Raw genomic sequence first — 17092 nt, forward strand, 5'->3', positions numbered from 1 at the left:
CACTTGTCTGTTCACAGAGGAAGATGCGTACAGCACATACTCCAATCTTCTACTGAAGTATTTTGTGGCAGAAGGAATAGTCAATGGACATGAGATGTTTGTTGCTTCCGCCAGTGAGGATCCACAGATGACACTGAAGGTATTCTTTGCTCTTTATATTTGTGTGTTACCTACTACTGTAGCTGTTAACAAGTGAAAGTTTTGCTATCTTTTGATAGCAAAAGTAGCTCTATAAGACATTCGTTCTAAAAGCAGGAGTGTTTTTTTTTTTTTTTTTTTTTTAACCTTAATGTATTCTATGCATTAAAGGGGTTGTAAACCCTCTTCTTTTTTTTATGTTTATTTTTTTTTATAAATAACAAACATGTCATATTTACCTCCACTATGCAGTTAGTTTTGCACAGAGTGGCCCTGATCTTCGACTTCTTGGGTCCCCTTGGTCTTCACTTGGATATTCATTCAATGAACTTTATTCGATTATTTACTATAACTCGCTGAGCTGACGAACTTGATATTCAGAGCAGGAGCCAATGGCTTCCCCTACTGTTTCTGAGCCAATGTGTAGAGAGAGAGCTGAGGGACCTCTGCCTCTACTCTCATGCACATCACTGGATCGAGATCTGGCTCAAGTATTTAGGGGAGCCATGTGAGGGGGGGGGGGGGGGGAGCTGCTTGCAGAAGGTTGTTTACCTTAAAGAGGATGTAAACCATCGTGTTTTTTCACCTTAATGCATCCTATGTATTAAGGTAAAAAAACTTCTGATACTGACCGGCCCCCTAGCCCCCCCGTTCAGTCCCTCGGCGGAGACGTGCTCTTCCTCTCTGCCCGTTGTCTTGGCTCTTGATTGGATAAATTGATAGCAGCGCAGCCATTGGCTCCCAATCAATCAAATCCAGTTAACTCCTCCCCACATCAAGTGTCCAAGTTGGAGAAGGCTCTCCTAAAGTGTACACCCGTGCGGGAGCGCTCCCGAGTCCTGCTTCTGTGTGCATTCACGCAGAATGCAGGACTCAGCCCCACTCCCCACCGCCCGCATCATTGGATTTGATTGATTGGGAGCCAGTGGCTGCGCTGCTATCAATTTATCCAATCAAGAGCCAAGACAACGGGCAGAGAAGAAGCGCACGTCTCCGCTGAGGGACTGAACGGGGGGGCTAGGGGGCCGGTCAGTATCAGAAGTTTTTTCACCTTAATGCATAGGATGCATTAAGGTGAAAAAACACGATGGTTTACATCCTCTTTAAGGTAAACAACCTTCTGCAAGCAGTTCCCCCTCACATGGCTCCCCTAAATACTTGAGCCAGATCTCGATCCAGTGATGTGCATGAGAGTAGAGGCAGAGGTCCCTCGGCTCTCTCTCTACACATTGGCTCAGAAACAGTAGGGGAAGCCATTTGCTCCTGCTCTGAATATCAAGTTCGTCAGCTCAGCGAGTTATAGTAAATAATCTAATAAAGTTAATTGAATGAATATCCAAGTGAACATTTTTCCGTGCTCTAGTATGGCTGTATTGCACACTCACCTGGAAAACAGGCTGCTAACTTAAAGGGGTTGTAAACCCTCCAGGTTTTTTTTTACCTTAATGCATTCTATGCATTAAGGTGAAAAAACTTTTGTAGTGCAGCTGCCCCCTAGAGCCCCCCTTTTACTTACCTTAACCCAATTATTCCAGTGATGGGGACGAGCAGAGCAGCTCCAGCTGCTGTCTTGGGTCCTCATTGGCTGGATTGATAGCAGCAGGAACATTGAATCCTGCTGCTGTCAATCAAAGCCAGTGACATGGGAGCCAGAGTGGGTGGGGCAGAGTCCTTCTGTCTGTGTCAATGGATGCAGCAGCAGGACTCGGGAGCACGCCCGCACGAGTGCCCCCAGGGAATGCGGGTCTCCGTTGGGTACTCGAGAAGAGGAGGAGCCAGGAGCGCCACTGGGGGACCCCGGAAAAGGAGGATCGGGGCCCCTCTGTGCAAAACCCTTTCACAGAGGAGACAAGTATGACATGTTTGTTATAAAAAAAAGGAAAAACAAAACAAAAACTTTATAATCCCTTTAAGTATAGCATTAATGCATAGCATGATACTTTTCTGCCGATTCCAGCCAGTCACACTATCCAAGTGAATTCTTAGCAACTGGAATTCAGGAAAAGAACATGTAGTATAATACTGCTAGAGAACATGCACTTCAAACCAGCCACGTGACTAAAGTGCCTGGGAATAAAGTTCTTGGCACTTTATTCACGTGGCTGGTTTGAAGTAGATGTTGTATATCATTATTACACTATATGTTATTTTCCTGAGTTCCATTTTTTTAAGAATACGCTTGGAATGTGTGACTGGTTGGAATAGGCAGAATATGAACATCCAATATGAGTTTATGCTGCACTTAAAGAGGGATTCCACCAAAAAAAAAAAATATTAAAAGCCAGCAGCTATAAATACTACAGCTACGGACTTTTAATAAATGGACACTCACCTGTCCCGGGTTCCAGCGATGCCGAGGCCGATCGATCGCTCGGCTCTCGGCTGCTGCCGCCACCATTCTAGGTGAAGGAATCAGGAAGTGAAGCGAATTAGCTTCACTTCCCGGTTCCCTACTGCGCATGCGCGAGTCGCGCCGCGCAATAGGAAATCTCCGCGCTGTCACTGGGACCCGTGTGTGTCCCAGCAGACAGCGCAGCAGGGCAGGAAATGGCGTAGACTTCCACGGGAGTCTATGCCCGGAAGTGGGTGTAAATACCTATATGATATGATATGATTACTTCCGTTAACTTTCCAACCAATCATTTGGACTACCTGGACCAAAGAAAATGGTAACCATGTGTCTTTCTGCTATCATGCAGAACTGGGCACCTAAGAGGCCAAATTCCAGGTCCCTGTGCTGATATTTTTGGCAGGGACAGGCAGCCTTACAAAAGCTCTTACCAGAGGTGGCATTTATTTGTACATGTTGCTTTGCCTGCTGTATGTTTACTGTTGTAAAGTCAGAATTTTAAAAGATGTTTGCAGTTTATAACAGGAAAACGCAGCTGATGTGGATCCATTGCATCCTACAGATAACTAATTGTAATCTCCTACCTCTGGTAAGCAGTATCCCTCCTGAAAACTACCCACCCATGCAAGAGACATAAGCCTAGTACACACAAGCTGAACGCTGCGAGACATTGGCTGGTTCAATAAAAAACAGCCGACATACGGCCCGTGTGTATGTCAGCGGGACCATCGGATGAACATGCTGGAAAACCGGCTCCCGATCAGTGCTCTCAGCCAATGGCTGGAAGCACTGACCGGAGTGTTCTGGTGGGGGGCTGTCCCCCTGTCAGAACACAATTGCACAGTGGGGGATATCACTGTACTAACATCGGATTGTCAGTACAGAAGCTCCGATCTGAGCTGTCAGGTTTTTTTGTTCAACGAAAAAAATAACTGATAGTGTGTACTAGGCTTTATGCAGTGTTTATACTGGCTCTGGCTTTCTAACTTCCAGAATTGGTGGGCAGTATTTAGAGAAGAAGATAGGGGACAGGAATGGGACCACATGGTTTCATACTGAGTAAAGACCATCTCCTATCACACGTTAGGGCATCCTTTCTCAACCTTTTCAACACAGAGGAACCCTTGAAATAGTTCACCGGTCTCGGGGAACCCCTTCTAAAAATGAGAAATCTACAACTCATGATACATAAGTGTGATGGTCAGTGGGAAGAATGGTCCTTACACTAGTGGTCATTTGGAAGAATTACCTCCTTACAAATATTTTTAACTATCAATGGTATCAGTGGGAACTTATTTGAGAGGTAGAAATTGCCCAATGCTGAAGCAACCCCTAGCAACCTCTGGAGGAACCCTAGGGTTCCACAGAACCCTGGTTGAGAATCACTGAGTTAGAGAATCATCACTGATGTAAACACGGCTCGGGTCCTTGCTCGTCATATTACCCACAATACCCAGCCAGCAGGAGACTGATGCAGTATGCTGGCTCTGACTTTCTAATGTCCAGTTAGGGATAGCAGAGAAAAAGACAGGGGACAGTGTCAGGGAGGTTCAAAGCGAGTCAAGACCACCTGTAAGTGTAAAAGTATGCAGGCATTTCATTTGCATGAATTGTGCTTATGTGTGTCAATAATGTCAGATGTTCTTGTCTGTGAATATATTACTGAATTTAATGTTGTCTTAAAGGTGTCCTAAGCATACATACAGCCAGCGAAGTGACTGGTCTCATGTGATATACACAGATGAAAAAAATCCTCTTACATACGTTGTATGTGTTTATCTGCAGTCTTTTCTTCTCTACATCTTTTCAAAATGCAGAATGTGTAAAGCTTGTCTGAGCTGTCAGAAAAAATGGGGCAGAGAGCTCAAGATACACTCTTCAGAGCTCCGAGAGGGAAGGTCTGAGAGCTGATTGGAGGGAAGGGACAACCCCCACCTTCACACAACACACCGGTGTTCTGCCAAGAAAGTTCCCCTTGGCGAATAAGGACCCCCCCGCACTGCGCAGGCGCAGCGCTTGTGCTGTACGAAGCACAACGGAGCCGCCGAAAATAGCTGAAGCTGAACAGTGAGTCAGCTGTACACGGTGCCTGTAACAGGGCCGCTCGCTAAGCTTTGGGCATGGCCTCGCTGCACTAGGCATATTATTATTCTAACTCTATGTCCACTTGGATGGGGGGGCTTGAACCTGGACATAGGACAGAATGTAGTGCGCAGGCTTTGTGTACAGCTGACTCACTGTGTTCAACTTCAGCTATTTTTGGCGGCTCCGTAGTCGTTTGTACTGCGCAAACGCAGAGCATCCGCAGTACAGGGGGGGTCCTTATCCGCCGGGGGAACTTTCTCAGCAAGACACCGGAACAGAGCTGAGGCTGTCAGTCTGCTGGGGGTCCCTCCCCTGTCACCATTTTTCTCTTGATGTCAGGAAAACTTTTCAGAAGTGATTCATGCTGATAGCAGGGAAATGAAGCATAAGACAGAAAATTACACTTGGTGCTCTTAATTGAGACAGTACACACTACAGGCATACCCTACGTTTAAGTACACAATGGGGTTTATTTACTAAAGCTGGAAAGTGCAAAATCAGGCTCACTTCTGCATAGAAACCAATTCATATTTCATGTCTGTGGTTTGCAACCACTTTAAATATTTTAATCCTGTTTTAGGTTTTTAATTTGTGGTTGTAACTACTATTAATGTAAAAAATATCCTTTTGCCACACCCCTTTGCTTCCCTGAATCCTCCCCTGTGCTTATTGATTAAAAAATTCCCTTTATACACAGACGTTTGGTTCAGTGTGTAAATTCATGGAACTATTTGGCACCGATGGGTGATCCTTACTCTTGTACAGAATAACAGATTTGAGTGCCATTCTCTGCAGCAGTACTGTGAGCATGGGCCAGCATGATGACATCCCCTGACAGGGGATGTCCATGATGACCTGAGCTCACTGAAAGGGGATTTAATAATGCTGGGTGTCATTTACCCAAGAACAAGGCTGGTGTTGGACCTTAAAGAAAAAAAATCCACAGGGGGTAGTATTGTATAGGAGGTGAGTATTGCAATTGTTCAGAAAAATAAAAATATCAATGTAGCGACACATTTCAGGGAATCCCATGCTGGTGATATGTCTGCTATGAAGGTTCAGGTTATTGAAAAGATCCACACTCCCAAGAGAGGTGAGGATATTTCTCTTTCGTTCATTGATGGACACAGCACTTCTAATCTTGACCTTAGGGTTATATCACCATCTTCAGGAGTAGGACTAGGCAGAAAAAACAAGCACAGCACCGCCTAGGGGCGGTCCTTACTAGTAGTAACCCCCACTCTGCTATAGGCAGCTCGGTTTTTTTCTGCCTAGTCTAGGAGAAGGACCTGTCTCCCTGCTGGGACCTGCGGTCTTTTGGTTTTAATTTTTTTCCTTTTTTTTTTTTCTGTGTTCCCACCCCTCGTTGTGGCACTGCTTTGGGACGTCCCTAAGGTCAAGATTAGAAGTGCTGTGTCCGTCAATGAATGAAAGAGAAAACTGGATTTGTTTCTACTCACTGTAAAATCCCTTTCTCTGAGTTCATTGACGGACACAGCACCCATCCCTCTTGTTTGTGTTTGTACTGCTTTGTAACAAACTGAGCTACCTATAGCAGAGTGGGGGGTTACTACCAGTAAGCCCTTGTACACACGGTCGGTCATTCTGATGGAAAATGTCGGATCAGATCGTGTTGTCGGATAATCCGACTGTGTGTGGGCTCCATTGGACTGTTTCCGTCGGAATATCCGACGGACAAAGTTTTAGAGCTGGGCTGTAAAACTTTCCGACAACATGATCCGATCGGACTTTGTCCGATTTTGTGTAGAGAATTCCGTTCCGACAAAGTGCCATGCATGCTCAGATCAAATTCCTAGACCAAAGCTATTGGCTGCTAGCCTGAACCTAGTCCCGTCGTAACGAAATAACGCCATCATGTTATGTACAATCGGATTTTCGGACAACTTTGTCCGACCGCGTGTATGCAACACAAGTTTCAGACAAAATCCGTCGGACAAAATACGACGAATTTTGTTGTCGGAATGTCCGACCATGTGTACAAGGGCTAAGAATTGCCCCTAGGTGGTGATGTGCTTGTTTTTTTTGTTGTTTCTGCCTAGTCCCACTCCTGAAGGTGGTGATATAACCCTAAGGTCAAAATTAGAAGTGCTGTGTCCGTGAAAGAACTCGGAGAAAGTGATTTTATGGTGAGTAGAAAAAAAATCCAGTTTTTCCATAATGGATTTTTTGCTCCAGACGCATTCCGCATACCCTCCTGCTTAAACTTTGAGTGGGATGTAAGCCATTTTTATAACTAAGAAGTAGCATGTATAGTATGGCGTCTCCGCACTCTAACTTCCTGTTCATTTAGGCCTCCAGGAGCCCTTTGGCTATTCGCCTACATATACTTATCTGTATGTCAGGAGTTGTGATCAGGTAGGTTCAGGGAACTATTTAGAATATGGTTTTATTAGGTCAGTGATGGCGAACCTTGGCACCCCAGATGTTTTGGAACTACATTTCCCATGATTCTCAACTACACTGCAGAGTGGATGAGCATCATGGGAAATGTAGTTCCAAAACATTTGGAGTGCCAAGGTTCGCCATCACTGTATTAGGTTGTTATATAGCCTTGTACTTACCATATTCAGGCCTGCCACTTTCCTTTTTGTGTTGCGCTGACGTTTGGTGGACATTATATATCGCATGCGTCTCTTTGCAATTTGTTGTTATTGCTTTAGGAGACGCATGTATTTTTATGTCTGTAATACAAATATTTTTATTCACTTTTGTACATAATTTTTCTTTGGTATCAGTTTTTTATAATGTGGTTCCTTTTTGCTTTAAATACATGTATTTTTGTTGTCATTCAGAATGTTTTTAATTTTGCTTATCAAGATAATGGGAGAGCTCATCACACCACCGTACACCTCATCTTAGAGGTTCGGTAGGTCAGTCTTCCTTTGCGTTTTGAAGAAGCACAATGTATGTGTGAAACGTTGTCACCCCTTGGTCCGTTAGTTTTAGTCCTGATGGCAGTCTTTCAATAAACCTGTTGGACGGATGTTGGTGTGCAGCTAATTTTTCTCACTTGGTCTACATGTTCACGGTTGCGAGCCGGAGCTGGCACCCAGCCCTTCCTTTTTGGTCGATTCCATTACTTACCTGGACCAGCGATCTGTCTCATTTCTCCTTTTGCAATTCTTTATTTATTTATTTTTTTATTTTAACACAAGCAAGTTTTTTTTTGATTTTTTTTGTTAGGGTAGATTTTAAAAGAGCTGGCAGCATTCAAGCAGCAGGCAGTGATTTAGCTCAGCACAGCCTATTAAAAATTCCATGGGCGTCCAGCTGTATAAGATCCCACTGTCCTGATTATATCACATTTCCCTGCCAGCATTCCAGCGCAGCAACGAGTGACCAAAACAATAGTGCCGGGACTGTCTTTCACTGGCAATGAAATGCTATAATTGTCCTGCTTTAATTTTATGATATGTAATGGGGAGGTTCCTGAACCTATAACCAAGACAAATATTGCTGATACTTGGAAGGGGAAAAGACGTTCTTTCAGGCCGTAATTATCACCAGGGAAAAATGTGTGTTAAGAAAAGAGACAAGTAAGAGATAAAAAGGCCCATCAACAGCGTAGGGTATATTATATACCACCCAGCAATTTATCCATCATCCTTTGAAAACATATTCATGCCTTTTGTACTCCCAGCTCTCTCAGAAAGTCAACTATGAAGCTCAACAATGAAAAGAGCTCAGCAGGAACAAAAAAAAAAAAAAGACTGCCTTGCCTAATGATTTTTTTGAAACTATCAGACTGAGTGTGCAGGCAGAATTCTACAAACTTGTTCAATGTGCTTGTCACTGGGTGGAGGAATTGCTTAGCGTTTGTGAAGATCCAAATGATCATGTACTAAAGAGAACCAGTCATGATTGTCTTAAAGCAAACCTGTGTTTTGTCAATGCAAACTAACAGGTTCATTTTAATGCCAGTGCCTTCTACAGTACATGATCATCTTCCCGTTTCTCTCTTGCTGCTCATTTCATCTTTTAAGAGTGAAGAAAATACCCAGTTCTTCTGGTTTTAGTGGAGCATATGACTCCCAGTGGTTTTTGGTGATTTGTGTATGTACTGTGGGTATAGATTCTATCTAGAAAAGAATCAACCCCCTTTAAAATCACATTTTGTTGCATTGCAGCTTGAAATTATTATATTATTATTATATTATGCACGATTTATATAGCGCCAGCAGTTTACGCAGCGCTTTACAATGTATGGGGGGGACAACTTAATTACAGTACAGTTCAATATAAAAGGTACAGGAGGGCCTTGCTCGTAGAGCTTACATTCTAAAGGGAGGGGCTGGTGGTACAAAAGGTAATAAATGCAGAGAATGATTTGATGGGGGTGGCTTGGGAACAGTTGTTAGGTGGGTGTGGGATAGGCTTCCCCGAATAAATGAGTTTTCAGGGATCTCCTAAAGGTGGACAGGGTAGGGGCTGATCGGACAGACTGGGCCAGGGAGTTCCAGTGGATGAGAGAGGCTCTGGAGAAGTCTTGAAGGCGAGCATGGGAGGAGGTAACAAGGGAGTTAGAAAGCAGGAGGTCCTGGGAGGAGCGGAGCGGATGATTTGGGCGATATCTGCAGATAAGGTGGGTGATGTTGTGGATGGCTTTGTATGTTATGGTTAGCATTTTGAATTTTACACAGTGGGGTAGGGGAAGCCAGTGAAGGGATTGGCAGAGAGGGACGGAAGTCATGGATCGATTAGTGAGGTGTATTAGTCTAGCAGCAGCATTCATAATAGACTGGAGGGGGATAGCCTGCTTAAGGGTAGGCCATTAAGGAGAGAGTTGCAGTAGTCAAGGCGGGAAATAATCAAGGAGTGAATGAGTTGCTTTGTGGTGTCATTAGTCAGGAAGGGTCGAATTCTGGAGATCTTGCAGAGGTGAAGGCGGCAGGATTTAGCCAGTGATTGGATATGGGTGCTGAAGGAGAGGTCAGAGTCAAGGATTACACCCAGGACCCTGGCATGTGTGGAGGAACCAGTGGTTGTGTTGTTGATATTAATGGTGAAGTCACGGGGTGGGGGGGGGGGGGGGGATTGTGAAGGAGGAAATATAACAAGCTCAGTTTTAGAAAGATTGATTTTGAGGAAGTGGTGTGACATCCATACTGATATGTCATTCAGTAAGTTTGAGATCTGTGAGGAGATCGAGGGGGTGAGTTGAGGAGTGGAGAGATAGATGTGGGTGTCGTCGGCATAGAGGTAGTATTGGAAACCATGGGAGGTTATCAACTGGCCCAGGGAAGAGGTATAGAGCAATAATAAGAGGGGCCCAAGGACAGAACCTTGGGGTACCCCAACAGAAAGAGCAAGGGGAGATGGAGTTGTAAGTGACACTATAAATGACTGCGACCCTCAGACAAACTGGAGAGAAAAGACGAATGCAGTGCATTTCGAAAGAGCAGGGGGAAAGAGAGGGAGGTGTGGGAAGTACCTGGAAGGTGCGTTGTAGGGAGAGGAGAAGTCCAACACCACCTCCTTTTCGTCCACTGGGTCTGGTGGAGTGAGTCCAAAGGAGGCCTCTGTGGGACAGGGCAGCTGGAGAGGTAGTGTTGAATTCCTGGAGCCAGGTTTTGGTTATAGCAAATCGATTAAGGGATTTGGAGAGGAAAAGGTCATTGACAGAGGCTAGCTTGTTGAAGACTGATCGGGCATTCCAGAGGGCACATGAAAGAGGGGAGCCGACTTGTGGAATCGGGGATTGGTATGAGAAGGTGGGCGTTACGACTGTTGGAGGAGGTAGACGGCCAATTTTGGGTGTGGGAATTGGGTGTGGGAGGGCCGGGGTTTGGTGCGATGTCCCCAGACATTAGGAGTAGTAGGAGGGTGAGGGTGGTAAGGTGGGAGTGGGATTTATAGGAGGGCAGATGCTGTGGTGGAATGGATGTGGTGATACTGTGTGGGCTTAGAATGAGCAGGAGGTGGTAAGTGGAGTGATATTGAGTGGGCAGAAGAGAGGGAGATATGTACAGATTGGGGGCTGGAGATAGGGGATAAAGAAGTGAGAGAACAAAGATTAGTGTGAACATGTTGGAGGGGGGAATAGAAGGAAGGTTGAGGTAAGTTAGAGTATTAAGAGGAACTTCCTGCCTAATAGCAGTGGAACAATAATGTCTGTACTTACTTTTTTATAGCAGTGCCTTAGTCAAAGTGCCCATGTACAAGTGCCAAACACTTGTTGCTGGCGTGACACTTTGTACAAGGAGTGACCAGCCTAAACCCTTGCCTCGCCTGAAATAAAGACAGATACAGTTTTTGTTTTTTCCAGCTCTATTTACTCAGTACAACTTATAATATCCAAGTGAAAGATATAACACCAACATGTCAGAAAAAAAAAAGAAAAATTCAAAAACTGAATCACTGAGTTGGAAAAAGGATCACCCCCTCCTAAAAATGACTTGTAAACTCTATCAGGTGTAGCTAATCACCTTCTCAATGGCACAATAAGCCATTTGATTCTTTCCTGGAGAATTTCAGTCCATCGTAATGCAACTGAAGTGAACAGTCAGCTATGGATGGAAAGGCACTATCAAAATATCTCTTGGATAAAGTTGTGGACAAGCACAAGTCAGGAGATGGTTACAAAAAATGTCAAAGGCTTTATTGATGCCTAGAAGCACAGTGAAGTCTATTATTAAAGTGGTTTGGTACCTAAAAATGAAAGTTCATGTTATTAAAATCAACAGATAGCATACTTACCTAAACGAACCCTGAAAAAAAAAATATTATTTACTTACCTTTTATTTCTGATGTTTCAGCTGACTTCCGGGTTGTCCTCCCGTGGGAGTAGGCGTGGCTATCGTCCTCGCAATGGTCCCTGGGAAATTTCCCAAGAATCCATGGGGGACAATGAAAGTTTTTCTTTCCTTGTCACTGCTCTCACTGAGCATGTGCAAGATGGAGCGGAGCATGCTGGGAGCCAGACGTCATCATATACCAGGAAGTAAATGCCTGTGGGCTTCAGACGCCCACAGTTAAAATGGAAAACGCCAGAGCAGGTTTTTATAAGTCATCCTGAGGAAAAGATTCGTCGCGCCGGGGGTCAAATAAACGCCGGACGTGGATGCCAATCGAAGGTAGCACTCGCCCACCAGTAAGACAGGTAAGAAAAAAATAAAAAAAGAGCGGAATCCCGCTTTAAGAAGTAGAAGGCATTTGTTACAACACAGACCCTTCCTGGATCAGGACGTCGCTCCAAACTGGATGAAAGAGCCAGGAGGAAATTGGGTCAGAGAGGCTACCAAGAGGCCTACAGCAACTTGGTTGCAGGAATGTATGACAAAGAATGGTTATTGTGTGCATGTGACAACAATTTCACAATTTCTCCACAAATGTTGCTTGTATAGAAGGGTTACAAGATAAAAAAAAACACTCCTCAAGAAAGGCCACATACAGTCATGACTGAGCTTTGCCAAACCACACCTTAAAGATTCTGAGGCCACATGAAAAAAGGTTTATGGTTAGATGAGACTAAAATTGAATTATTTGGCCTCAACACCAAATTATATGTCTGGTGTTTATCCAGTACAGCTCACCATCCAATAACACCATTCCTACAGTAAAGCATGGAGGTGGTAATATCCTGCTATGGGGCTGTTTCTCTGTAGTAGGGACTGGAGCCCTTGTCAGGATAGAAGGGAAAAATGGATGGGGCAAAATACCATCAAATTCTTGAGGAAATCTGCTGCTCTCTGCCAGAAAGTTGTCAATGGGAAGAAGGTTTACCTTCCAACATGACAATGACCCAAACGAACAGTAAAAATGAACACACAGTTATTGAAGGAGAAAAAAGTGAATGTTCTTGCATGGCCTAGTCAGAGCCCAGCCTTAAACCCCATTGAAAATTGGTTGAATGACTTGAAGGCTGCCGTCCACAAATGGTCACCTAATTTCATTGAACTTGAGAAAATATGCAAAGAGTGGAGAAATATTGCAAAGTTTAGATGGGCAACATCAGTAAAGACATATCCCAACAGACTAAAGATTAAAGCAAAAAAAAGTTCAACAAAATACTGACACAAGGGGGTGATCCTTTTTCCAACTCAGTGATTCTATTTTTGAATTTTTCTTTTTTTTTCTGACATGTTGGTTTTGTATCTTTCACTTGGATGTTTTAAGTTACATAGTTAGTCAGGTTGAAAAAAGACACAAGTCCATCTAGTTCAACCTAGTTGCACTGAGTAAATACAGCTGGGTAAAACAAAAACTGTATTGGTCTTCATTTCGGCTGCAAAGCAACAAAATGTGATTATGTTTAAGAGGGTGATTCTTTTCTATGCCCACTGTGTATATAATATATAATACACACAGTTGTTTTGCATTAAGATAAACAAAACTTCTGCCTTTACAACTCTTTTAACATCAGAGGAGATGAAAGGGTTAACTGTGTCCCTAGCTGGTGCTTGCTAACTGTGTGGGGGTTGCTCTGACTGGGTGAAGACAGAGAGAGGTGTTTCTGCTTAGCATGAACACAAGATCTTAATCTTTTTCCCCTGTCAGAACGGCAATCTGCCTTGTTTACATAAGCAGACCGCCGCTCTGCCTCTCTTGGGAACGATCACGGATGGCTGGCGAACATCTGGTGGTTGGCACACCCCCCCAGTGTCTATTGCAGGAAATGACATACAGGTATGTTCTTTCTCACAAAATAGAGCTGGCCTGCCTCAGCACAGGTGTGGTAGGCGGTCTGCAAGTGGTTAACAGAAAAAAAAAAACACTGGAGTGTTCAAATAACCTGTGCTTTTTGTGTCTCTAAAGCTGTGTACACATGATCTGACTTTCTGACGGAAAATGTTCGATGACAGGCTGTTGGTGGTAAATCTGGCCATGTGTATGCTCCATTGGACAATTGTTGTCAGATTTTCCGCGGACAAATGTTGGCTAGCAGGTTTTAAAATTTTCCACGGACAAAAGTCTGTTTCGGATTTTCTGAGCGTGTGTACACAAGTCCGTTGGACAAACGTCCAAAGTACAAACACGCATGCTCGGAAGCAAGGACAAGTCAGAAGCGGTCGGTCTTGTAAACTAGCATTCGTAATAGAGAATTAACATTCATGACGTGGCAAATTATGAAATCTTCAAATGCAGCGCACAATTCTCTTCTTCTTTAATGGGATAATAATGAAGCTGCTTTGCTGGTGATACCGATGGAGTTATTGAAAACAAATTTTCAAAGGCTTTTTTTTTTTCTAGTGATATCAAGAATAATATTATTATGTTTTTTTTATTAATTTATTTTTAATTTGGGCAAATTACCACAACACCATTATCCCGTAGCTTTTAAGATCAAAGATACAATTATGTTGGTGTCCCTTGTCAATTTTACATTGTATTTTTTTTTTTATGTAACTGCCTACTCCCAAACTGTCATTTGAAGTAAAACACATAGCCAAGTATTATTCTCCACAATTTTTTTATTGTGCATTAAAAAAATAAAGTAAATAAAATTAGACATGCTATCTGCCAATAGAACTTAACCAAAAAGTACATTCTATGCATCCAAAAATATAGAAAATATACCAAATCAAATCATTATTCAACCAAAATAATGTCAAAGCAATAACTCCAAGGCCAATAATAAATAACATGCTATCCCCTCCGATTGCGCAACATGGCTGGTTGACGAACGGCCGTTCAGAAACGAACCGAAAAGCGCAAAATGAAAAGCGCAAATCAACACTCCCCAAACTTCTACTAACACTAACAGAAGGAGCCCAAAGGATGGCGCTAAAGAGCTGAAAAACAACGTAGTAGTTCACTACGTTCGTATTTGCTGGCCAACAATTGTGTGGCCGTGTGTATGGAAGAAAAGTTTGGGCCAACGCCCTTTAGACAAAAAGTCCACAATTTTGTTGGCCAACAATCCGATCGTGTGTACAAGGCTTTAGTGTAGCAATATGGTTACAAATGGTTGTGGAACGAATCATCTGAGTTTTCATTATTTCTTATGGGGTAATTATTTGCTTTGATATACGAGTGCTTTGGATTGCAAGCATGGTTCCATAACAAATTATGCTCACAATCCAAGGTTTTACTGTTCTGTATATTAATGGATGCAGGGAACTGCAGAGGATTGTTTTGTTCAGTCTTCTGGTTGAGGTGTGTGTACCCTGCTCTGTGGACATGAGCTACCAATATAAGCCCAAGTTTATATTGTTTGTAAATTCTAAAAGAACTAAATGCAAAACTTTTTATTTTTATTTTGGATAGAGTAAGAGAAGGTTATAACCCCTGTCATTTTTCTTTTTGACATCTGTGTCCCATTGGTGAGATTTTTCCCTTTACTTCCTGTCCCGTAGCCAAAACAGGAAATGAGAGGAAATTATTCTAAAGGTATAGAATCCCTGGTTGTCACCAGAACTGGTGTTCCAATTGGAAGAATTTCCTTTTCTTCATGTTCTGGTGACAACACAGACTTTGGAATTTTTCCTTCACTTCTGCTTTTAGTAATAATTTTGAACAGAACAAATAGAGACTGTGAACAGCCGTAGTATTTCTCTTCTGCAATAAAAAGCCTGCATGTTCCCACAGTTTTTTTTATTTTTTTTTAATGTAAAGTTCCAGCCCCCAATCCTTTACAATTTTTAGCTTTTTTTCTGGTTGTGTGAGGCACAATCGCACAATGAGTCAAAAGATTTGCTTGTAAACAAACCCGTGTTACCTCTATGATTGGTCGTAAATCACCAGGGTGTATTTGATTTAAATGGCCAAAATCTGTCTTTTTACTATAACAAAGTTTAGAAATGGGGATTTACATGCTTGGGCAATAGTTTGTTTTGGGCTATGAATATGTGTGAGATGAGTAATTCACGATTTGTGAATTCATCTGACATCTGATCTGGATGTGTCGATGTTCGGTGCGATGGATCCAATTGTATTGATTTTGCCTTTGATCAATACTCGTTTGTGAGTAGCCATTTTGCTATTTATTCTGTTTTTAATAAAGCTCTTTTTATGGTAATGCACTAGGTCAGTGCGCCTTCCTTTTTTGTTTTGTTTTTCATGAGTATACATTCACAGTGAAGAACATTTTCAATGGGTTTATGTAAAAGTGCTTCCCAGGGTTCCTATGAAGGAGGATCCTGTTAACCACTTGCCGACCAGCCACAGTAAACATACTGCAGCAGGTCGACTCTCCTGTGCAAACCGACGTACCCGTGTCCGCCAGCCACCTGTGATTGCAGTACAGAGAGGCAGAACGGGGATCTGTCTATGTAAACAAGGCGGATCCCCGTTCTGTCAAGGGACAACTCTGGGATCTACTGTTCCTGGTGATCGGGAACAGCCATCTTTCTTGTTCCAGGCAGCCCAGCCCCCACAAAGTTAGAACACACCCAGGGAACACAGTTAACCCCTTGATTGCCCCCCCCCCCCCCGACTGTTAACCCCTTACATGCCAGTGTCATTTATACATTGATCAGTGCGTTTGTATAGCACTGATCAATGTAATAATGTCACTGGTCCCCAAAAAGTGTCACTTGGGGTCAGATTTGTATGTGGCAATGTTGCAGTCCTGCTAAAAATCGCAGGTCGCCTTGAGTCCATAAATCTATCCCCTATTTTGTAGAAGCTATAACTTTTGCACAAACCAATCAATATACGCTTAAAGTGATTTTTTTTTTTTTTTACCAAAAATATGTAGAAGAATACATATTAGCCTAAACTGATGAATACTTTTATTTTTTTTTGGATATGTATTATAGCAGAAATAAATAAATAATTATATTTGTTTGTGTCACAATTGTCAGTCTTTTATTTTTATTTTTTATAGCGCAAAAAATAAAAACCAGAGGTGATCAAATACCACCAAAAGAAAGCTCTATTTGTGGGGAGAAAAGGACATCATTTTTTTTTGGGTACAGCGTCGCACACCCATGCAATTGTCAGTTAAAGTAACGCAGCGCCGTATCGCAAGAAGTAGCCTGGTCAGGAACTTTCTGGGGCTGAAGTGGCATAGAATAGACCCTTATCCACAAACGTCTGACTATGGGACATGTCCACCAAATATGTCTCCTATGTCTGGACCTCCTCGAAAGCATGTAGATCAGTGGTTCTCAACCTGGGGGTCAGGATCCCCCCAGGGGTCGAATGATGATTTCCCAGGGGTCCCCGAATCCTGGGATATTCCATTCCCCCCCACAAAGGAGTAAGAGAAGGAATAAAAATAGAGAATACATGGAAGGGAGAGGAAAAAAGGGGGAGGAACAAAGAAAAAGGGGGAGAAAGAATAAGAGAAAGTACAAGAAAGACGGCTAGAGAGAGGGGTGGGGGGGGGGCAACAAATTAGGATAGAGAGAGGTAAAAGTGAAAGAAAGGAGAACAAAAAGAAAGTGGTACATCCTAAAATATACAATAAGAGATTTTAATACTGTACGAGTGGAAGGGACTCAGGGAGCGCTAAATGTCCATGGGTTAGGGGCGCAAGTTACTTGTCTTGCCTTGGGTGCTGTCAACCCAGGCTATGAAAATATTTATGCTGTTAGGGGTCCCCACAACTTGGGA

General features: G+C 43.1%; 1 protein-coding gene across 2 annotated transcripts in view; it reads left to right on the forward strand.

The window, feature by feature from the left end:
• Nucleotides 1-17092, forward strand: part of ELP4 (elongator acetyltransferase complex subunit 4) — a 522158-nt gene that overhangs the window by 65815 nt on the left and 439251 nt on the right. For both annotated transcript variants that reach the window (XM_077460872.1, XM_077460873.1), the window contains exon 3: nt 18-139. In XM_077460872.1, the coding sequence (XP_077316998.1) occupies nt 18-139 (122 nt within the window). The remainder of the gene's footprint in view (nt 1-17; nt 140-17092) is intronic.

The sequence above is a fragment of the Lithobates pipiens genome, unplaced genomic scaffold (assembly GCF_037356315.1).
Source record: "Lithobates pipiens isolate NorthernLeopardFrog02 unplaced genomic scaffold, aLitPip1_a1.2 Scaffold_10, whole genome shotgun sequence".
Classification (NCBI taxonomy): domain Eukaryota; kingdom Metazoa; phylum Chordata; class Amphibia; order Anura; family Ranidae; genus Lithobates; species Lithobates pipiens.